This window comes from Salvia miltiorrhiza, chromosome 8 (genome assembly GCF_028751815.1).
Source record: "Salvia miltiorrhiza cultivar Shanhuang (shh) chromosome 8, IMPLAD_Smil_shh, whole genome shotgun sequence".
Classification (NCBI taxonomy): domain Eukaryota; kingdom Viridiplantae; phylum Streptophyta; class Magnoliopsida; order Lamiales; family Lamiaceae; genus Salvia; species Salvia miltiorrhiza.
The window spans coordinates 27,949,646-27,973,382 of record NC_080394.1 but is presented as its reverse complement, the minus strand read 5'-3'; the positions used below and the strand labels follow the sequence as shown (position 1 = coordinate 27,973,382).

General features: G+C 37.6%; 3 protein-coding genes across 6 annotated transcripts; 2 read left to right on the top strand and 1 right to left on the bottom strand.

Moving 5' to 3' along the window:
• Window positions 1-3,161: 3,161 nt before the first annotated feature.
• LOC130997438 (AT-hook motif nuclear-localized protein 19-like) lies at window positions 3,162-4,403 on the top strand. Its single transcript, XM_057922763.1, has one exon. The coding sequence runs from the start codon at window positions 3,458-3,460 to the stop codon at window positions 4,286-4,288; it is 831 nt and encodes a 276-aa protein (XP_057778746.1). The 5' UTR covers window positions 3,162-3,457; the 3' UTR covers window positions 4,289-4,403.
• Window positions 4,404-13,876: 9,473 nt separating this feature from the next.
• Window positions 13,877-19,282, bottom strand: LOC130997422 (protein RDM16-like). 3 transcript variants are annotated; one of them, XM_057922735.1, is made up of 7 exons: window positions 18,812-18,953; window positions 16,396-16,479; window positions 16,195-16,318; window positions 15,617-16,033; window positions 15,257-15,451; window positions 15,020-15,180; window positions 13,877-14,930 (listed from the first exon to the last, which is right to left on the bottom strand). In XM_057922735.1, coding segments are annotated over exons 1-7 (1,866 nt in total). In that variant the 5' UTR covers window positions 18,814-18,953; the 3' UTR covers window positions 13,877-14,047. The 3 variants fall into 3 exon arrangements, with proteins under 3 accessions (XP_057778718.1, XP_057778717.1, XP_057778719.1); XM_057922734.1 differs by having other exon boundaries at window positions 16,195-16,479; window positions 18,812-19,282; XM_057922736.1 differs by lacking the exon at window positions 18,812-18,953 and having other exon boundaries at window positions 16,195-16,313; window positions 16,396-16,469.
• A 94-nt stretch (window positions 19,283-19,376) lies between these two features.
• Window positions 19,377-23,737, top strand: LOC130997434 (SWR1 complex subunit 2). Of its 2 annotated transcripts, XM_057922758.1 has the most exons (12): window positions 19,377-19,513; window positions 19,595-19,753; window positions 19,826-19,895; window positions 20,243-20,314; window positions 20,393-20,436; window positions 20,508-20,766; window positions 21,282-21,357; window positions 21,454-21,573; window positions 21,737-21,805; window positions 22,132-22,174; window positions 22,848-22,913; window positions 23,405-23,737. In XM_057922758.1, exons 2-12 carry the CDS (start codon window positions 19,680-19,682, stop codon window positions 23,592-23,594), a joined length of 1,083 nt encoding a protein of 360 aa, XP_057778741.1. In that variant the 5' UTR covers window positions 19,377-19,513; window positions 19,595-19,679; the 3' UTR covers window positions 23,595-23,737. The 2 variants fall into 2 exon arrangements, with proteins under 2 accessions (XP_057778741.1, XP_057778740.1); XM_057922757.1 differs by having other exon boundaries at window positions 19,476-19,753.

The following is a 23,737-nucleotide window of genomic DNA, read 5'->3' as shown; positions in this document are numbered from 1 at the left end:
TAGTGCCTTAGTTTTTATCACTTAACCTCCTAGGCTTTTATTTGGGACGATGGTCAGGTAGGAGATCTCGAAACAATCATTTTCGCTCTTCCAATTTTTTCTGATTGTCTTCTAGACGAGTATTTTTTTTTTCTTTCTACAGTTTTTTTCTTTAGATTTTTCGTAGAAAGGTTTTAATAAGGCTCGACCCTTAGTTTGCTCTTCATGTACTTTCAAGGATTTTTCTAGGTTGTTTTTTCTTTTTTATATAAAATCGCATTTTAATTAACTTAACCTCCTAGGCTTTGAGCCTTTGAGTAACTAATTAAGTTAATTGGGTATTTAATTTTTCAACTTATAGTTAGATAACAAGAGTATCAAAATTAATGCTCACTTGGAACTCTGAGCATGCATAATGCATTGAAAATACCTCCTACCCCATAAAGTCTCATATTTAATATTTATTGCATAAGAATATTTAATCTATTTCATTCCATATCTATACGAGCTGTTCAAACGAGTCACATATATAATTATTTAATGTTCTTAAATCATAAAAAATTACAATAAATTCATAATTTTATTGAATGAATTTAATTATAAAGTTCGAAATAAGTGATAAAAAATTTAGGGTAAATATCACTTTATATCCCAACATATTAGCGTTTTAACGAATATGTCTAATCGTTTGGATAAGTGCAAAAAAGTACCCAACGTATGAAAATTTTATCATATTTGTCCCGTAAAAACTTTCTGTCGACGGAACAGTGACATGGCTTTAATGGCCCAAAAAATTAAAAAAAAAAAGAAAAAAAATTACACCTCATTAAAGTATAAGTCCGTAATCTAATTATACTTATACATCATTTTCAGCTGAATGGAAGACCGAAAACCCTCAATTTTTCCCCAAATCGTTGAAGCGTGAACTCTTTGTGCTCACTCCACTCTTCTCTGCCATTACCTCTTCGAAAATTCCAGTGCAACACCACACCGCCGCCGACGTTGCAAATTCGCGGCCCTCTTTGGACAATGAGAGTTGGGACAACTTTGGTGTGATGAACACTGTGAACAAGTTTGTTATCTTTCTCTTTATTTTCTTATTCGTCTTATTTTACTTGCTTTGAATCACTGCTATGCCTCCTCTCATTTAGGAAAAAACAAAGAGAGATACAAAAACGTAAAAAAAAAAACAAAAAAATGAGGAAAAAACACAAAATCAAATCTGCCCAGATGTCAATACAAAGGGAATTATCTTGTTACTTTTTTTCGAGATTTTCAGACTGAATCACCTCTCCTTTTCACCGGCTCAATCACCAACCTACCTGAAATCGAGATTTCCAAACTCAATCTCACAGATATAGAGGGAGATAGACGCAAGAAATAAGACGCGAACAAGGTTGGGGGATAGAGGCCACACATACCTGTTCTTTCTTCGCTCCAACTTCAGATTTGGGGGAAATTTGAGGGTTTGTGTTCTTGGGAAAAATTTGAGAGAGAGACGCGAGAATTCAAAAAACTTAAGTTAAGTTATTTGTGTAATTAGTTATTAGTTATTTGACTTTATGTGACGTGTAATTTTATTTTTTACTATTTTTTTTTATTTTTCGGGCCATAAAAGCCATGTCATTGTTCCGTCCGTCCACGTCACTGTTCCGTCGACGAAAAAATTTTACGGGACAAAAATGATAAATTTTTTATACGTTGGGTACTTTTTTGCACTTATTTGAATGATGGGACGTTAAAACGCTAATAAATTGGGATATAAAGCGATATTTACCTATTCATAATAAAATTATTTTTTCAATAAATGTGATTTGTATCACTCCCAATATAATATTATGCCATCATATATAAGTATACGTTGACTATAAACGACGTGCTATATATCTATATTAAGTATATAGTGCTATATATCTATATTAAGTATATAGTGCACCACTACAAAACTGGAGCCTGCAAAAATATCACCCTTGCACCAAAAACTGTGGGATTGTTTTCATATTTATAATATCTTGATTTTATTTAATTATACATATATAACTAACATGTGTACTGTGACATTATTACATAATCGATAAACAGATTTATAATAATGTGTGAATAGGCAAAAATACCATGATTTTAAAGATTTTTAAGTTGAATATGAAAAATGTCTTCTTTTACGAACACAAATATTTTATGCGCAAATTAAGGCTTAAATACTCTTAAATGTTGATGATTTTGCTTGATTTTATGTGAAAAGTCTTACACAAATATGATTGAGTTGAAAATGGGTAAAAAAATATGAAAACAAAAAAATAATGAGTTTATTTAGCCGTCCGACTAGCCAGATTATTTGACGGAGTGGCTTGCTAATCTAGCCTCCGGGTAACTAGATGAACTAGCTAGGGGTGAGCATCGGTTCGGTTCGGTGCAAAACCGAACCAAAAACTCAAAACCGAAAATCGAACCGATGGTTAAAATTGGAACCGAACCGCACCAATTGGGGGTTCGGAATCGAACCGAAACCGAATCGATAAAACCATGAACCGAACCGAACAATGCATTTTTTTTAATTTTATTTTTTTCGAAAATACCAATTAAAAATTGTAAAATAATGTAAAATACACAAATTTCAAATGTCAAATCCCCACAACATGAACATGATAAATAATTATATATTATAATTGTGAATTAGGGTTTTAGTTTTAGGTTAAAAAATTAGAAAAATAATTATATATTATAAAATAATTTTATATAATAAAATATTAGGAGTAATATGTATCGGTTCGGTTCGGTTTAAAACCGAACCAAAAATGAAAACCGAAACCAAACCGAAAATTTTCGGTTTTTACTTTTCAAAATCGAACCAATAGAATTGGAACCGAACCGCACCAATCCAGTTCGGTTCGGTTCGGTTTTCAATGTCGGTTCGATTTCTGCTTACCCTTAGATCTAGCCACCGGCTGGATGAACTTTTAACTTGTAGTTGTTAATTTGAACATAAAATACTTTTATTTAGAAAAATAAGTATCTTTTATATAATTTAATGGATATACGAGCATTTAAAATTTTTAATCTATAATAATATATACATAAGAGTGAGAACAGAACATGCATCCCACTTGCTCATGTGTGACAAGAAAAGAAAACCCTAATTTTCCCACCTTCCTATTTTTCAAGAGACGAAACAAAAATGAAGTCATCTTATTATATACATATCCCTTTGCAAGTCAGTGTCAGAAAACACAGACGACAGCGACAAAGAAAAAGACAGCTAAACGAATACTTTGACGCATTCTCACCAAATAGATTAACAAATTAAACCCCTATTATTGTTTGATCTTTAATTTAATTATTCACTCTTCAAGCTCACCTTAACCCCTTTTTCCCCTTTCATATTTCTTTATCACACTCCAACCTTATCTTCTCCGATCAAATTAGGGTTTCTTAATTTTGCTACTGCTTACTTTGATTTTGTTCAAGAATTCTGATCGAGATGACGAACCGGTGGTGGGCGGCCGCGGGAGTCGACTCGTCGTCGCCGGCGCCGGCGATCGGGAAATCCGATCTCGTGAGCGAGAGCATGGCGATGAAGAATCCGGATCTGAGCATAGCAATGAACGACGGCGTCGGGGGCGGGGGCGGGGGCGGGGGTGAGGAAGAGGAGGAGGAGAGGGAGGGGGCGGTGGAGGCGCCGGCGCGGCGCCCGAGGGGGAGGCCGTCGGGCTCGAAGAACAAGCCGAAGCCGCCGATCTTCGTGACGCGCGACAGCCCCAACGCGCTGCGCAGCCACGTACTGGAGGTGGCGAGCGGCTCCGACGTGGCGGAGTCGATCGCGCAGTTCGCGCGGCGGCGGCAGCGCGGGGTGTGCGTGCTCAGCGCCAATGGAACAGTCGCCAACGTCACGATCAGGCAGCCGTCAGCAGCCGCTGGCGCGGTGGCGCTGCACGGCAGGTTCGAGATACTGTCGCTCACCGGATCGTTCCTGCCCGGGCCGTCGCCGCCCGGGTCGACGGGGCTGACCGTGTACCTCGCCGGCGGGCAGGGGCAGGTGCTGGGGGGCAGCGTCATCGGCGCGCTGGTCGCGGCCGGGCCAGTGATGGTGATCGCCTCCACGTTCTCGAACGCGGTGTACGAGCGGCTGCCGCTCGAGGAGGAGGAGGAGGAGGCCGGCGGCGGCGGAGATATGGGCGGCGGCGTGGAGCAAGGAGGCATGGGTGATCTAAGTGGCTATAATAATATGGCGGCAGCGAGCTTGCTTCATAATGGTGGCCACATCAACAATGATAACTATGCTAATTGGAGTCATGGCCGCAATCCATATTAGGTAATTATTGTTAGAAATTAAGTGTGTCTGTGTGTGTGACTTTGATTAGTCCATAATTACTCGATTGCTAATGATGTTCATTAATTTCGCCTCTTATCCTAACGCTGTTCAAACATATTGTTATGTGCTCCAATGAGTACTCACCCCTTGTGTAACTTTGTGGTATCTCTGGTACCATTCCCAATTATAATGGAATTTTTACAGATCAAAAAAAAAAAAAAAAAAAAAAAATATGTGGAAAGAGATCATATGGATCCCTCGTTTCTAGTATTCTAGAACCTTTTTAATACTATATAATATAATGTTGAATTTTAAAATGCATAAACACTTTAGTTGTTTGAAAACACTTTAGTGCATAAAGTATATAAGCATTATCAAAACATACATGATTATATGCATCACCATATCAATCTGTACACAATTACTATATATACACAAAATTAAATATATGGGATCAATATTATACGGCACTATGGGAAATTAGATTGGGTTCTACCTGATCCTAATCCTTGATTATGCTAATTAATTTATGCACGTAATGTGTTTCAATTGATGTTATAATAAATTGATGTGGAATTAACGTTACATGCAACTGGAGACGTGTGATAAAAGTTTTTAATCTTGTTTCGAACACAATTTTGATGGTCTTAATAGATGTTGGATTAATGGCATATTGGTGTTAATATGTTATGGTTGTGTAAGAAACGGATAGATGAGCAAAGGTTACTTTTCTTTTTCTTTTTGGACAAAATGAGCAAAGGTTACTAGAATTGTGTAAAGGTTTCTTTCTTCTTAATATATAGTACTCATTTAGGGTTTAGAACTTTAATGTATATGTGTGTGTGTGTGTGTGTGTGTGTGTGTGTTTATATCCATAGCGAAAAACGCATTTTGAATTGTCATAAGTCTGTTAATTTGTTGTTACAAATGTCTATATGTAGTCATTAGAATATTACATACTATGTGATATTTATTTGTTCGTTTAGTGGCAGCGTAGTTAATATTTTAGGTTGAATAATTTTTTGAATCTATAAGTTATGTAATCTTTTCAAATATTTATTTATTCTATCAAAAATTAAGATTAAGCATATATTTAAGTTCTTATATTTGTAATGTTTGCTTCAATATGTTCTATATAATTTTTTTATTTTTTTATTTTGTAAATACATATGCTTCTATATTTTATCAAAAGATATTCCTTTTTAACCAATTTTTTAAGACTTTGAAATCACCGTTTAACGAAAATGACTAAAAACATTCATAATGTTAATAGTCCCTTAAGGTCTCTATAGATAGCCATCCTCTCCGTAATGGGGAGCTCTATAAAGAGAATATAGATTTTTCATTTTATTTTTAAAAAATTGAATTATAAATAAAATTTAAAATAAAAAAATCATTAAATTTAACTATTACAATAATCCTAAAAAATATTCCCTCCGTTCCACTTAACTTGATCTATTTTTCTTTTTGGCTTGTCACATTCGACTTGGTCTGTTCCCTTTTTGGATAATCAATTTTCACTACAACATAGGGGTGAGCAAAACCAGACCAAAACCGACGGACCGGACCGAACCGATCGGTTTTTTCAGTCCGGGTCGGTTTTGGTCCATGTATTGGTCCGGTCCGGTCCTATTTTCTTGGACTGAAAATATTTCGGTTCGGTCCTCGTCCCGGGGAGGCCAAAATCGACTAAAACCGAACCGAACCGAATATATATATTTTAAATATATATTTAATATTTTTATTAATTTTTAATATTTTTATTAATATTTTTATTAATTTCTAATATTTTTATTAATATTTTTATTAATTTCTAATATTTTTATTAATTTTTAATATTTTAAAAATGGTCGGTTTTGGACCAAACCGGACCGAGAACGCGGTTTCGTTCCGGTTTCGGTTCGGTCCTAGGGTTTCAGTTGGTCCGATTCGGTCCAAAAATTATTGAAAATTCGTTCCTCGGTTTCGTCGGTTCGGTCCGATCCGGACCGACTGCTCACCCCTACTACAACAAATATGAGCTCACATACCTTTAGACATTTACACTATAATTTACTCTCAATAAAAAGAACTAGGTTCAATGAGACGGGACAAAGAGAGTATATTAAAACAAAATTTAAAATATATCCAAAAAATAAAAACTAGAGATTCCAACATCGTTGTTTAGCGATCTCCTCCAACAATCAATTATGCATGGCTAATTCTCACGACCCCATTCACGAAGTGTCAAGGATGAAAATTTGGACGTCGTTTACGTCACGCTTCATTTGTTTTATATTGCCGAGCTCATCAAATTTGAAATACCTTATTCATCTAGAATGAAATACTTGTATCCGTCTAGAATGAAATTCAACCTAAGATTCGATTTATATGTAGATTTATTGTTTATACACAATTAAAATAATATTTGAAGAGAAAATTTATACAATATATAAATATTACACACATATATATATATATTTTATATATATCATAAAAGTGAAAATAAGTTGATATAATTGAATTTATTCTAAATAGCTTATAAGATGTAGAAATAAGTTCTCAGAGCTTATAACTTATAAGCTCCTTAAAAAGTAAATTCCTCTAACTTAACTTGTTTTTTTTTTCATATGTAATAATTATTTTACAAATATTTTATAAATATTATTTAATTATGATTTTGTTTATTTTCATCACATACTCTTGCAAGTTTATCTTTTTTTTTTCTAACAAAAATTTCCTCTCTCAAACTTATGCGCACCATACAAAAAGAAATTCCACTAATGACATGCGGCTTGGTATAGCTATTATGCGTGTAACAAAAATTAATGATATTTGATGATATAGCTAATCACTAATAATTACATTTTCAAATGCTACTAATTTTCATGATATGAATATTAGCTAGCAAGCCTGATCATTTCACTGATAAAAAAAATTTCGTAGTGGCGGGAAGGACATTTGTACTTGATAAATATAATGAAAACCTTGTAGACATTGTTACATGTCATTTTCTGTACATTTTCCAATAAACTTGATTTGTGAAATCTGGAATTCAATCATTATGAAAAGAACAAATGGAATGATGCATAGAATAGACTGTAATCACTAATCAGTATCTGAGAAGAAAGAAGATAAAGAAAGTACATAATAATGCAGCTTAATTAGATATTCGCCAATTACTTGTAAAATAAGATAATATTCTAATCATAAAATAAATATATACATACAAACAATAAATAATACCGACAGGCATGCACACAGATACAGAATCACCTACCGAAGCAGCAATTTTTCCTTCTCTCCCCTGCAGAAGACAACTTCACCTGGATTAGGATATTTGAAAATTCGAATCGCAATACCTCCATTTAGATCATATTTGATCATACTTTCTCTTCACTATAGCACTTTGTCCAACATTATACTTAAACAAGGTGCGTTTATTTTGGTTATAAAATTTTCATTGAAAAAGAATAAATAAAAAAAAATGAGAGAATATTATTATCTTCTTCTCCTTCTTTTTATTACTATATGTTTATTAGAGATAAAAAGATAAGAAAATATTAAAAAATATTTTCACACCCTTACCTTAGGATAATTTTATTTAATATTGAAGAAAAAAGGAGTGAAAATGAACTGCTCAAGAAAATATTTCATCATGTCCGAAAAAAAAATCATCATAATAAATATATAAAAATAATGAAAAATAGGTGAAAATATACTTTTTAATTCATTTTTTATCAAAGTAAAGCGTCCTAAAAAAATTCCTTTTGAAAGAATTTCGCATAGATATGTGTGCATAATTTTGTGTGGAGGTAAAAGCAAAATTTGTGGCATATATTATATAGATACCAAGCATTGATTGATTCATGCATTTAAAATTTACTAATATATTATAATCGCACAAATTATGTCAGTTGACTAAAATGGTGTTTAAGTGAAGATGATTGGGATCATGTGGACGCTCTCTTCTCCCTCGCTAACCCTAGCCTCATGCCATCCTTAACCGCCGCCGCCGCCATCCGTTCTTCCGGCAGATGGCTTCCACGGTCGTCGACGGTCCAGATAAGGGGGGACTCAATCTCCCCTCGGTTTCAGCCAATTTTGAAGCACCTCGATCTCAATCTACTTATTCATCCCTTTCTCCGTTTCAGCGTTCTCTGCTCATGGGGTCCGGATCTTCTGCCGGAGCAGTTGCAGGTCGGCCGCGCTCGCCCGCTGCTGCTAAGGCTCCGATCGGTCCTACTTCTGTAGTCGACAACTCCTCCAAGAATCCTAACGTGCAGGAAACTAGGGTTTCTTATGCGATGGCCACAGGCAAGAAGACGGATCTGGCAGTGCATAACTTCCATGATCTCAAGCCCACGAAAGAGGGTGATCAGTTCTCCCTCAAAATACCGATGGATCTTTATCTCAAGGAAGTCAAGGAATTCAAATTTGCTTTGACGGGGCACTTGCTGCTTCGAAAAGGTGATAAGCCTCGATCAACTATGGAACTTAAACTGGAGCTTCAGGACTTATGGAGGTTAACCTCTCATTGGCAACTCATTCCGTTGGGAAAAGGTTATTTTACGCTCCAATTTACTTCGGCAGCGGACTTTACGATAGCAAAGGCGAAAATGGTTTGGGAGCTCTCCAAGGGGCATCTCCGACTCCGTAAATGGACCCGAAATTTTGATCCTTTTAAAGAGAATTCCCCTTTGGCGAATGTTTGGGTTCGCATACACTATCTACCAATTGAGTATTGGAATCCACAGGTGATCTCCGGGATTGGACGGTTTTTGGGTCATCCTTTGAAGATTGATAGAGCGACGGTGGGGCGCGAATTTGGGCAATTTGCACGCATACTAGTTGAAATGGATATGTCTCACAATCCCCCTTCTTCTCTTCTGATTGACCGTGGGGATATTTCATTTTACGTTGAATTTGTCTTCGAAAATTTACCGCTCTACTGTGATAGTTGCAAAATAACTGGTCATGCACAAGATTCGTGTCGGAAAAAAAGACGTGTAGAGATGGCCTCTAAGATCGACTCTACGATTGTTGAAGGCGTGCCTGAACTACCAGATCCGAAGACACTGCCTGGCAATGAGTGGCAGGTTGTTGAGAGGGGAAAGAAGCACGTGGCTTCAACGGATATGGCCGCCGGGGCGCAACAGCGTTCTCCGGGGAACTCCTTTGCTCTGCTTTCGACGGAAGAGCAAGAAATACAGCAAGAGCAGCAACAACTCCAGGTGGTTTCGGCGGTTCAGGAGCTGCGGCCTCATAGTCCTGATTTGCCAGCTGTGGTGACGGCTCCGGATGACAAGGGGGATGATATTCAGCAGGCTGGGAGCGATGTGGAGGTGAACGAGGAGATTCAGGTTGAGATGCCGGATGGAAGCGCAGCTGAGGTTGCTTTGGGGAATGACCTGACTTCCTCAAATTTGGACCGTAAGGCTTCGGTTCTTGAGACAAGCAGCGGGAATGAGGATGCACTTGCGGCAGCGGGAATCACTTCTCATGATGGCAAGGTTTTGAACACTACTACGACGGATGATTTTGCTAGTCGTCTAGGTAGTTTAGAGGAGCAAGTTAACCAGGGCATGCAAATGCTCGCTGAAAATGTGACGCCTAAGAGACGGGGCCGTCCTCCGAAGGGGATGGAACGTCCACGTGTTACACAGAGTTCAGAAGATACTATAAAAAATCGCCTCAGGAACGCAGTGAAAATGGGCTATAAGCCGAGAGACTTTGTCATTGATCATGACAGAAGTGCTAGTATGCAGGTTATGAATAATATCGCCAACGGTAGATGGGCAGATGAAATGGAGTTGCAAGAGCAGCACACAAATATGGATTTTCCTTTTTACTAGTTAGTTGTGTGTTTAGGGTGTTGAAGCCTGTCTGGCTTGTGAGTTCTTTTTCGTTGTTTTCTTGATCTCGTTTTTGAGTCCCGATCTCCTAGTCTGCGTCTTTGTGCTTTCATGAGATCTTTTTTTTCTTTTCCTTTTATATAAAATCGCATTTTAATTATTTCAGTTGACTAAAATATAAATTGAATTGACTAATTTCGGTAAATTACAGTAATTGATTAAAATTAATCAATGATCATATTCATAAAAGTCAATGCATGAAAATATCCATCCTCGTATAAAAATAAAAAATATTAATTAAAATAAAATAAAAAATCTAAAATTAACCATTTTTTGTGGGAAAAAAAAATCAAATTTGCCCCTGCCTCTTTCTCTGGGTTTATGTGGATCTATTCCAGGATTGGAGAAAAACGAAAAAGAAAGAGGAGCCGGTAGTGGCAATGGCAACGGTAGGAGAGAAGATGAGATATGGATTGGTGATGAACAATTAGGTACCAAAAATGTCAGCCTTCCAAATCGAGATTTGATCATCTGGATTTGATGAACTCCAAATTTTGATTTGATGAAATTGAAATGAAAGTGATGATCAATTTTATAGTTGTGCTTAAGAAGGTTAGAGAGATGAACAGTAGAAATTTGGAAATTTTTTGAAAATTGTTATTAAGTGAGTTTATGTTGTTAATGTTCTTGATTTCATAACCAGTCCAGTGAATTCACAACTGAATCGCTAATTCTGGTTGTGAATTTGAGTTTTAAAACTCGAATTCACAGCCAAGACAAAACTCAAATTCACAACTAGTATTAATTGTGAAATCGAGTTTTAAGATCGGAATTAACAACTCAATTATAGATTGATTGTGAATTCAATTTTTAAACTTTTAATTTGGAATAGGTTTGATTGTGGATTTGAGTTTTAAAGATACAATTCACAGTTAGGAATATGTTTGATTGTTTATTCGAGTTTTAAAACTAGAATTTATAACTAGGAATAGCCTTGATTGTGAATTGGAGTTCAGAAACTCGAATTCATAACTAAAGAAATTAGTGGATAATTTTTAAGTTTTTTTATGTGATGGGTAAAATGGCAAGTATAGCTACATTTTATGTTTTTTTTTATTAGTGAATGGTTTTTATTTTTACTATTTTAATTTGGATATTTTTAAAGTCACCTCTATTAATAATATAGCATTAACAATATATTTAATTAAAGTTCAATAATTAAAAAATTTAATATAATATATGTAAAACTTAATTTTCAGTATTGGGATGGTAAAAGAAATTGAAAAAATTGAAGTTACTAATTCGGAAATTCGTTATCATTACTACTCCCTCCGTCCACCAAGATTATGTCAATTTGCTTGGGCACGGGATTTAATAAAATTGGTGATGATTTTGATGTAGTGGAGAAAGGGTCCCACCACTTTATGAGATGAGTGGTTGAGATTGAATTTTGAGTGGTTTTTTGTAAATAAAGAGTGTTAGTAAGGATAAAATATTAAAGAGGATGGTGAGACCATTGCCATAAAAGAAAAGTGACATAATCTTGGCAGACATCCGATATAGTAATTGTGACATAATCTTGGCGGACGGAGGGAGTATATAGTATTATATAAATGGAAGGGAAATAATATAATAGTATAATACATTATATTTATCTTTACTTATTTTAATCTTTAAGAAATATTCTATATATGTATGGAGTATTTGATATAAGCTAAGATTTTATTTAATATTTTGAGGTGGTCTTGGGTGCAATCGGGTTGCCCTCAATTCTGACCCAAAACCCACACTCTTTACTTATTTTTTGCTGTCTTTCGCCCACCTCTCTCATACACAGCGTTGCTGTGCCACACCAGAATTAGCCGCACCACCTCGGCGCTGGGAATTCCAGCGATTGTCCACGCCATTGTCCGCCTCTGCACCGACGTTTCTCCACCTGAGTCCGACGCCCCTCTCACATTCCTTCTCCAAAAAAAAAAATGAACCATAGCCCCATCCTTCTCCAAACTGAAATCTGCCGCCGCCGCCGTTCAACTCGGCTTCGCCGCTGCTAACGGGCCGGCGAGGCTGTACTCTCATCCCTCGATCTTTCCTCTCAATTACACATCCCCTTCAAAAATCTAGCCCTAATTTCCCTTTTCCAATCGTCAACGCCGCCGTCGCTAAAGATTCGGCATAGATTCCGTGGTGAATCTCAGGTTCCAGATGGTGTCGTGCAAGATGGAAGCGTAGGATGAGTTGGCCTTGGTGTAGACGACGTTGGAAAACGACGAGTTGTCGAATTTCTCCAACAGACATTCGAGGAAGTGTTTGTGGCCGTCGGCGAGAAGGAAAAGATGAAGAAGATGATGAGAGCGAGAGAGGAGAGGGAAAGATTCTTCATGTTGAGAGACGCTGGAGGCTTGCAAGATGGAGCGTAGGATGAGTTGGCCTTGGTGTAGACGATGTTGAAAACGACGAGTTGTCGTCAAATTTCTCCGACAGACATTCAGACATTCGAGGAAGTGTTTGTGACCGTCGGCGGAGGCTGCCGGCGAGAAGGAAAAGATGATGAGAGTGAGATTGCAAAAACGACGACGTATTGCCCTCCAATTTTTTTTTTTTTTGGGTTAAGGTACAGATACCCCCCTGAACATGACCCCCCTAGAACGTATACCCCCCCCCATTCTCCAACTTGGTACAAATTGCCCCCCAAAATCGACGGAAAGTGTACAACTAACCCCACGGCACAAACGGCCGTTAGACACCGTCCAGGTTTTTTTTTTTTAGTATTACATGCGGGGCCCACCAAGAATGTTTACGCGGGTTTCTCTAACAACTGATGCATACGAAGAGTCTCCCACATTCAAAACTCAAGAGTCGTCGAAGATTTTCAAGACGACGAAGTTGGAAGCAGCGCGCGATTTCTCAGGCAATAAGTCTCCACCGGCGACCACAGATTGCTACTTCCAAAAAACAGGTAAGTTTTGCTTAAACTCGAATCGTGGGGATGGTTTTTGATTGCATGCAGTTAATCCCTAATCAATGAATGTTAATAGATTGAACTAGGATTGAACTGATCCAACACTGGCTGCAATCAAAAACCATCCCCACGATTCGAGTTTAAGCAAAACTTACCTGTTTTTTGGAAGTAGCAATTTGTGGTCGCCGGTGGAGACTTATTGCCTGAGAAATCGCGCGCTGCTTCCAACTTCGTCGTCTTGAAAATCTTCGGCGACTCTTGAGTTTTGAATGTGGAGACTCTTCGTATGCATCAGTTGTTAGAGAAACCCGCGTAAACATTCTTGGTGGGCCCCGCATGTAATACTAAATAAAAATAAAAAAAAATATGGACGGTGTCTAACGGCCGTTTGTGCCGTGGGGTTAGTTGTACACTTTCCGTCGATTTTGGGGGGCAATTTGTACCAAGTTGGAGAATGGGGGGGGTATACGTTCTAGGGGGGTCATGTTCAGGGGGTATCTGTACCTTAACCCTTTTTTTTTTAAGAAAACGGCGTTTAACAGCCGTTTAACGGGTGGACTTAATTGCACCCTTCTTTCAGAAGTTCAGGGAGGTCAACGCGCTTTGATCGAGTATGGGGGGCTAAAAGCTCTGGAGTATAGTTCAAGGACCAATCTGCACCTTTGCCCTAAAAAAAATATTGTCCATGTTAGAGGTTATTCAGCAAAAGCTTACTTCATTCAGTTTAGCCGTATTATTCGCATACACACACACACGCATGTACACACAAAAACTTGTAACAATCCCAGAAAATATGCAAAACCCCAATCATTATTATCAAGCAACTCAGCATAATGAAACCAGATTTTTCCGAAAATTAGCGATGCCCAACATTACATAGTCGAATGCATGGTTACTAGGAAGCAAATTTCAATATGAAAAGAAGTCGAGAATCATGGAGCAGACTAGTCCAAAACATGGAGATTACAAAGGATCATCGGTGGTGAAGTTGATTGCAAGATCCCAATAATGAGCAACACCATGATCTGAAAAGAATTTGCGTGCAGCTGCTTCACTTCTGCATTCTTGGACGAAAAATCTGTTGAAACTTGGTTTAGCAACACTTCCCTGCCAAACAAGCACACATTTGTTAACTGGTTTCTCCTCATCATCATTTTCTTCATCGTCTTCTTTTTCAACAGTAGCAGTCCAATCAATCCTCCTAAGCATAAGCTTCCCGTATCTCTTGATTGCTTTGGAACCACCCTCAACAACGACAACACTTATGCCTTCTGAAATTATTGCGCATCCACTCAGCCTGTTCTCTTGGGCATTAACATCAACCTTAAAACGGGACTGGGGATGAGAGAGGTCATTGATCTTGTAAACCGAAACAATTGTATCATGGGTGCTGGGATCATCAAATAGCTTTCTCTCTTTCTTTCCACGGCGCTCTGCTGGCGTGAGCTTACGGGCAATGTTCCTGTCAATGTGAGCCTGCTCACGCTCAGCTGCAGCACTTCTTATTTCCATTTCAAGCTTTGTGGGGTCCTGTGTTGCTTCTGATCCAAGAACTTTCATGAGGTTGCTCATTTTCACTTTAGGCTTTGGTGGCTCCAAAACACCAAGTCTAATCATCTCTTGCCTATCTTTTTCCCTAGCCAACCGACGCTGTGTGCGAAGTTTCTTCTGCTCCTTCTTAGTTAGCTTTAATGGTTGAGGTGGAGGCGGAGCTGGTTCAGCCGGAGGTTCAATTGGTCGAGGGTGTTCAACATATATGGTAATTTTGTCCATCTTGATATTATCTACGTCTATGCGACCATCAATTATATCACCATAGCTACCAGAGCGTAGAAAAGGCACATCCCTGAAAAGTCAAGGAAAAGTAGTTTAGTAATGCTTGCCAAACAGATGACTATTTCCTTAAAACAGGGATTGATATCTGGCTTGACTTACCACCACTCGACATCAGGAATTGATTCCTTGGGCTTTTCCTTGGTAATCACTCTCTCTCCTACCTCTATCAGATTTGGATTTATATCTGGCTCTGCTTTTGCCTTTGCCAGCTGGGCTTGCTTTGCCTTAAGCTCTTTGGTTTTTGCTTCTCCAAATTGAGACTGGGAAAGACAATTAAGAAGATCAGCAGAATAATGCAAGCACATAAAATATGGCATAAATGAAAGGAGACAATACCCTCAGTTTAATGCTTTCTGCATCTTTTGACCACTTGCCTTCCTCGACAAACTGCATTGTTGGCCTCTTAGTCCTTAATAGCTTATTTTTATTAATCCCCACCCTAGGATCAAAATGTGGATTTGTTTCAGGATCCACATCAAGTTCAGGTTTGAGAATTCGGAAGGCATCTTTCTTTTGCTTGTTGATATTCACCTAGGAGACAGAAGAACAGGCATAAATAAGCAAAACACCAAAATGGATTACATACAATGGTGCTTACCAATTAAAAGTTAATTTTTCATTTTTCATTACTGAAATAGGGTCCAGAATCCTGGAATAATCAAGTATTTATTGATAGCTATGATAACAATCCAATACCTTGAGAGTGCTAAGGCTTTGCGCTTTCGGAATATCCACGACTTTCCCCTCCTCATCAATTTCCCGGCCCATTGCATCCAAACGAAGAACAGGAACTTTTGAAGGTTTCGGTTGGATGGTAACATCCGGCGGCATCTGCCCTGGAAATGCATTAAAGACGGTAGTGAACTCAGGGTCTTGCCAAAATCCCATCTTAGCAGCCAATTCGTGTGCACGTTTTACAGCTTCAACGTTCTGTGCTGTTAGTCCAGCAATCTGAGGAACACCTGCCTGTAATGGGGCAGCAGGATTAGGTGTGCTTGGCATCCCTTCGGTAGGAACACTGACTGGAGCACTAGTTAGACTCGGGAGTACGCCTGAGGAAGAAGGTTTTGCTCTTTGATTACCCACTCCTGTTGAGCCCACATTACTGTTCAACTACATGAGTTGAAAGGATGGATTTCACAAATTAGACGCAAGTAAAAATACAAAATAACGCATTTTTATTGTCTCTAACTACTAAGTACAGATAGTAGGTAACATCAAAAAGTATTTTCAAATATAAAACAAGCACATGAATCAATAATATAAGAACTTACTGAAGAAATCTTCTTCATCCTCTCTGCAAGCTCTTTCTTCTTTTGAAGAGTTAACTTAGCTTTGGCTAAAATATCACGGGACAAGCCCCCACTTGAGCTGGCATCTGAAGTTGTCCAATCTGTACTGGATTTCCCAGGAACCTCATGAGATCTGTTAATATTAACTCCCTTATTTTCATTTGTCTTGGAAATTGAAGATACCTTAGTTGTAGGAGAATCAATACGAGCCCCAAAAGTCTCAGAATAAGTACTAGATGGAGCAACAATTGGTCCAGTTGCAACCCCCTGCAAGAAGAATATAGTGATATTTTTATGTAAGAATCCTATTACAAGTTTACCAATAAAAATTATACAAAGTTACAGATAACGCAGCAGGATTCAATTTTTACAGCATTTCAAGGCAACTACGATATAGAGCAACCAGATTTCGCTTGGACTCCAATGGCAAGGTGATAAAAAACTAACGTGCCACAGAGTTGGGTAAAATTCACACCCATCACAAACATGTAGCTCCTAAAGTGGATACAAGTTTTTCAATGATCACAACATATGTAAGAATCATAGTAAGGTATGAGATACACATCAAACAGAGGGTAAAACACCTAGTGAATTACATTCCAAAAGTAAAAATAAACCATGCTAGAAAGCATGGACAGAATCTACCATCATAAAAAAGGAACTGATAATTTAAGAACACGGAAGCCAAAATGAAGAAATAACAAAATAGATAAAAAGTTTAACATGCGCCTAATTTTTTAGAACAGCATAATATAATAGATTTCACAAGTATCAACCAGAAAAAATATGATAACCATGTTAGATTGCATAGCCACAAAAGAATCTTTAATTTCTCAATTGATAAGTTCGTTAGAAATTGGGATAGCCACAGGATCTAGCAACCAACCACTACAGTGATGATTCATTAAAAGACCAAACAAACTATGAACATAAGTTGTCATCATCAAGAGGTGTATTGATTGAAGAATCATTGCACCAAAACGATTCTTATCATTGAATTTGAAGATACCTTATGTATGTACAAAAACCGAAGGTACTAGAGCAAATGTCATATTCCCAACCATCGACAAGGAACTGTCTAATTGAAAGCCATCAGTTTTACAAATCGAGAAACAAAATAAAAATGAACTTTGAAACATTGTATGCTAGTTTTCAGCATTAGAACCCTGATACTACCCAAATACAATTCACTTGAATATACAAGCGCAAAACAACATGTAATCTGGATTGAAAACATCATGTATATATAGATTCGGATTCATTTAATGTATTTATATCAATCGTTCTGAACAAGTACATGTAGAAGTACCCTTGTCAAATTCTGCAGAGTTTATTAATTTGGAAGATGACACTAAGTATGTCGATAAAAATGTGTAATGGAGTAATAAAATCACGTATAACTGCTACATGGTTTCACTTGGAAATAGTCAAATTTTGTCCCTATATATAAAATACTCCCTCCGTCCCCCAAATAACTTCCCAGGAGGGAGGGAGGGGCACGTGTTTTAAGACGAAAAGGTGAAAAGATAGAAAATAAGGTAAATGGGGAATTGAGAGTTGTGAAAAGTTGAAAAGTAAGGGTAAATGGGGTAAGTTTGTGGTGGGGTATAGTCCAAAAATAGAAAGGGAAGTTTTTTTGGGGACGGACCAAATAAGAAAAGTTAGGAAGTTATTTGGGGGACGGAGTGGGTATGTACTACTAACTGGCCTTTATTTCATAGCAACTTATATTGCCTCATTCATTACATATCTTCCCCTTATTATATTAGTTTTACCTTGATATTTATATTTAATTGCCAAACCATTTTCAAAATATATTCAACTATAAACTTATATTTACATCACAAGTTATTCTACTCCAAATAAATAAGATTATACAACCAGGTTTCTAAGAGAACTTAGTGTGCTTGCATTATTCTGCTGATCTTCTTAATTGTCTTTCTCAGTCTCAATTTGGAGAAGCAAAAGCCAAGTAACAGAGTCGGCCCGTCGCATCAATTTTGATTGCTCTTAGCAAGTAACAGAAAAAACTTAAAACAATAAATCTAAAAAGATTGCTAGATCTGTAATGCTAACCGTATACTGTGAATTTGTTGTGGTGAAGGTGACGAAACTTCTTCAATTTATAGAAAGAATCAATCTGTAATGCTAACCGCTTTATGAGTATTTTGGATTGTGAATCTAGTGCTCAATGTGAGTGATTAGAGTTGTATATCTAGCAACAAGAGATAACATGTAAAGCCACCACAGAGAACATTCTCTCGATGTCAAATCCACAACGAAATGCACAGGCAAAGAAAGCTAATACAAAGTGAAGCACTTATACACAAAGTTAGCTAGAATTCAATAATAATTCATAATACAACTCAATGCCTCCACCAACATAGCTTGTTTATATAGAGATACCCATCAGTGACCTAGTAATATATTCTTTTAAATTGCCCAATATCTATTATCCATCGAGATGCTGCAATTACAGTTGCATTGCACGATATGATTCGATCATGCTCTAGAAAGTACTAACAAAATGATAATTTTCAAGTAAACAGAGACGCAAGAACTCGAATCAAACAAGACAAAACATGAAAAAGGAACTTACATTGCGCGGCTCGTGCTTCACCCCTTTAGTCACAGAGTCCCCTCCAAACTCCAAACCCTCGTCATCTTTATCACCCTCCTCGGTCCTAACATCCTCAAACCTTCGCCTATCTCTCCCACTGTCGTCATAAACCCTAGTCCTCTTCTCGCTCCTCTCCTCACTCTCGCTCCTCTCCTTCCTCTTCTTCCTCTCCACCGAATGAGATCGCTCGCGCTCGCGACGCACGTCTCGATCCCTCTCCTCGCTCTCCCCCCTATCCTTCATCTTCTTCCGCTCAACCGAATGCGACCTCTCGCGCTCTCTGCGCGCATCCCGATCCCTACTCCCCTCTCTCTCAGCTCTGAAATCAGACCTGCGGCGATGGCGGCCGTCGTCGTGCTTGGAGCGGTGGTGGTGGTGTTCTTTAGCTGATTCTCTATCTCGATGTGAATCGGATTCTCTCCGTTTACGGCTGGAAGTTTCCTTCTCCATCGGCCTAGGGTTGTCTCTCTCTCTCTAGAGAAGAACTATCGATGGATGGATTAGGATTTCCTTTTAAACGAAGGAGGCCGGTCGACCCAACGAGCCGCTATTTCTAAAACCCGGTCCAGTTTTCTAAATGCAAGTACCCTGAGACTGAGTCAACCCGTCGCGTTTAAAAAGGTTCAATTTCCTCCCCCGCGAAAAAGAAAAATCCGTAACTGTGAATTTGTTGTGGTGAAGGTGAAAAAACTCATTCAATTTATAGAAAGAATCAATCTGTAGTGATAATCGCTTCATGAGTATTTTGGATTGTGAATCCAGTGTTCGACCAAATGTCTGAGTGAGATTAGGGCTGCAGCGGGAGCGGAGCCTCGTTTTTTTGCCTAAATTAGGCTGAGCGGAATCCATGGACGCCGGCAAAGAGGAGGCGCAGCAACATGTCTTTCTCAATCGCGCCAGTCGAGCCAGCAGGGGCAAACGGTATGCCTAATACATTTCTGTCCGACGACAAAGTGTGTTTGTGCTTAAACCTCACCCAATTTTCTTTCGTAGGATGACAAAGTTGCTTGATGATGAAGCTGAGGAAGATGAGCTCTTCTGGAATCAAGATGCTCTCAAAGAGGTGGCTTCTTCGTCTTATAGGAATTATTATTTTTTATTTGTTTTGAGTTAGTTAAACAAGTGAAAGAGTGTGGTTTATTGCAAAACTTTGTTGGCTGATGAGATGTAAGATAAATGAGCAATAGAATGTTGGTGAAGTTTCTTAAATATGTTGATTATGAAGTCATGTTTCTCATATTAGCATTATTATGTATTTGAAGAACTCAGTCATTTGGACTCTGTCTTCTGCTCTGGTTGTGTGTCTCACCTTATCTTATCTTACACACAACCATGGTATATCTGTGTGAGTGCTTGTGAAATGAATAATGAGATGCACTGAACGAAGTTTGTGCGTCCATATATCTCCAGGAAGAGGTTGATGAAGAGTACGAGGAAGAAGGAGAAGTTGCTGATGTTTTTGACAGCGACTTTGACGAAGATGTGAGTTTGTGTTTTTATCAAGGTTTGCAGTTTCATCTTCTCCATTTATCTTACTTTTCTCCTACTGTATGCCATTAGGAGCCTGAGGCAGATGTTGAAGGGGAGAATGAACCTGATGAGAGGTTTGACTTTCTCTTGTTCAATGCAAAATAGCCTAAGTGATTGTGGAACTTAAGCTTTCTTTTTGGGACAGGACAAGGACAAAAAAGAAACTAACATACCCTGGAAATCCATCCACAAAGAAGAAAAAGAAGAAAGACAACACACCTTCTAAGGTAGAAAGTGCACCTAAAGATGAGAAAAATCTAGAGGAATCGACTCCTTCAGAACATCATGATGCCCCTGATGATGCTGAGGTCGAAAAATCAGTCAGAAAATCAACTAGAACTTCTGTGATCATCAGGCAAGCCGAAAGGGATGCAATTCGTGCAGCTTTGCAAGCTACAATGAAGGTATGGTGAGATGATTACTGATATATCAATCATGTTACCCCCCACCCCCCCTAAAGAGGAACATCTGTTAGCATTTGTATTAGTTCAGGTGAGAAGCGTAAGACCTAGTATGGTCGATTTTCTAGGTCCATAATCAAATTTGAAGGACACCACAATGATTGATTAGAACAAGCAAAATATCGAAGTTCCAGAAACTCACTGGAGAAATGAAGGTGTCCTGATACCGCTGTAGTAAAAACTACATTAGGTCTTGTTCATAAACATTCATGGATGGTATTATAAATGTGATATCAACATCCATATTTGTTGAAAAAATTATACAGTTTTCTTCAATCAAAATTTCAATTGTTAAGCTACTGAACAGTAAGGACTTGTTGGGCTGGCAATAAAGGGGTGGAACTAATTTACTGATTTCTTATTCCTTGCATCATTATTCAATTATCTTGACTTGTTGAATGACTATTTAATTATTTCTGTAAATATGTCATGTTGGTCACTGCCATCTCAATTTTCAGCCTATAAAAAGAAAAAGTGTTGGGGAAGAGAAAAAAATTACACAAGAAGAGATGCTTCTGGAAGCAGCTCAAACAGGTGTTTACCATGAACCTCCTCTCATATTATTGCTTTTATCTGGTTGCAAGGTGGAGCTATTAATTTTACGTGCTTTTCATTGCAACCATGTGGCAGAGATTATGAACTTGAGAAACCTGGAAAAGGTGTTAGCAAGAGAAGAAGAAGTTAAAAAAAGAGCTATTGTGCATAAAGCAGTTTACAGTGGTCCACAGATACGATATCTTTCTAAAAATGGCAAGATTTCAGTACATCTTCCTGAGCATTTTAAACGTTTTATTATTTTCTACAGTAACTATTGGTTAGAGATTTATTTCATTTGATTCATGTTCTAATTTTACTATCTTAATTCTCGTATTTCGTGAAAGATGTGGCGTAAATCAATATATTTTGCTTACAGGCATTTCATATCTAACTTTCATGAATGGATCATCATTTGATGCACAGATCTCAACCAAATCCCCTCCATGTAAGTGTGATGCTTTTGATTGTCATCACATCATATTCTAGCATGCTGATTTTGTATCTCGACTCTGTTCACACATTGCCTTTAACCTTTAATTATGCTGCTTATTATTGATAGATTTGTAAATACACGCCTTTGTATACTGAAGTTTAAATCACTTTTGTATATACAGTTGATTATGTGTTCTACATTCGTAGCCACATCTTTGAATGATGGATTCTTGAATTTGCTAAATATAGGGTTACACAATAATTATGCAGCTTCATACCATATCCAAGTCTTATTTATTTATTTTTCTATCGACTGATATTCTTATCACATCTTCTTAGATCCAGAGAAGGCAGTTTGTGCTGTAACTGGGGTTCCGGCAATGTAAGTTTTGTGAGTTAGGATCTTTTATTTCTAAAGCTGGTTTTTACTCTGTCATTTGAACGTAAAGCCTGAACTCCAAATGGCTGATATTAATTTTGTTCTAGGTAATATACGTACATAAAATAATATACATATAAATTGTTTGTTTGCCTATGCTCTTGAGTATGGAGTATTGCTCAAAATGCCAAAAAAATAGTAATTATTATTATAATAACATTAAAAATCTCCTATACCAGTTTTGGTTCCATATTTATGTATGACCAAGCAAACTAAATGTTTTTGTAGCTCAAATACAAGCTTTTAATGGAGCCAAGTTGAATTTTGAATTGATTATAAATGAAGATAGAAGGGAATGGAAACATGATTTCATTTGGTCATTCTGAAGCCTACGTCCATAGATAGAAATCTCAAAGGGAGACATTGTACTATCCTTTTTTATATGAACACCTATTTCACATGGAAAGAGTAGACGTGATAAAGTAAGAAAGAGATGAGATCACTCTATTATAATAATAACAAATCAAATCAAAACTTTCAAGCATATTAATAAAATTTTGATTCTGAACAAGTATTAAGTTCTTAAACACCATATTACCCTTTATATACTTGTACTGAGGTATTGATCCATCCACACTATGATAAAATATGTGTTTCGTTTTCTGGTGCGATGCAGTTATCGTGATCCAAAGACTGGTTCACCTTATGCAACAAAAGAAGCATTCAAGATCATTCATGAACGGTATGATTTTTGTCTCGTAATTGTCTCTATTACGAGTCTCTTGGGAATGAGGTCAATGAAGCGTTAATCTTGCTGTTTATCATTATTCTCTAGAAAAACTGTGATGGTTGGCTGCTGAAAATGACCATGTATACATGTATCATGTATGAGTAAGAACTAAAAGTATTTACTCCCAACTCCTGTTTCTCAACGTTTCATTATCTTCGGCGTATACAGAAGCAGCCCTTGTTAAGCTAGTTCATTTTCTGAAACACGGTCTAAATTTGAAAATGAAAAAGAATATATTCTACGGATATTTTTCTGAACGCGTTTATGGTCACACAACTATGATGGGATTTATTCTCTTTAAAAAAACTATGATGGGATTTATTGAATTGTGAGATGTATGACTCATTCCATAAATTTCTGTAGTTTGTATTGAATTGTGGCATTGCAACGCCTCCACACAGGGTGAACATATGTATCATTGTGTAACTCTGCTGATCTTATAGGTTCGCTGAAGAGACCGGCCGCAAGAAGAAGGAAAGCACTCCGGGGCTCTTGTCCGATGCAACTTACGAGCCTGGGTTCTCTCAAAAGAGAAAGAGATCGGTTATTCCGCACGACAGTGAAACATCCTACTTTCGGCAGTTTGCTCGTTTCCGCAGGATTCCTGCGGTGGAAATTGAAGATTCAGACTAGGAGGAGCCTTACACCTTCCATACAGCTCTTGACTAGATACATGACAAGGGATATCACATACAGGCATCTTGAATGTAAAATTGGATTGGAGTGTCTACGTAAATGGATAGATTGCGAGAAATGGTAGCATTGTTTTTATTACA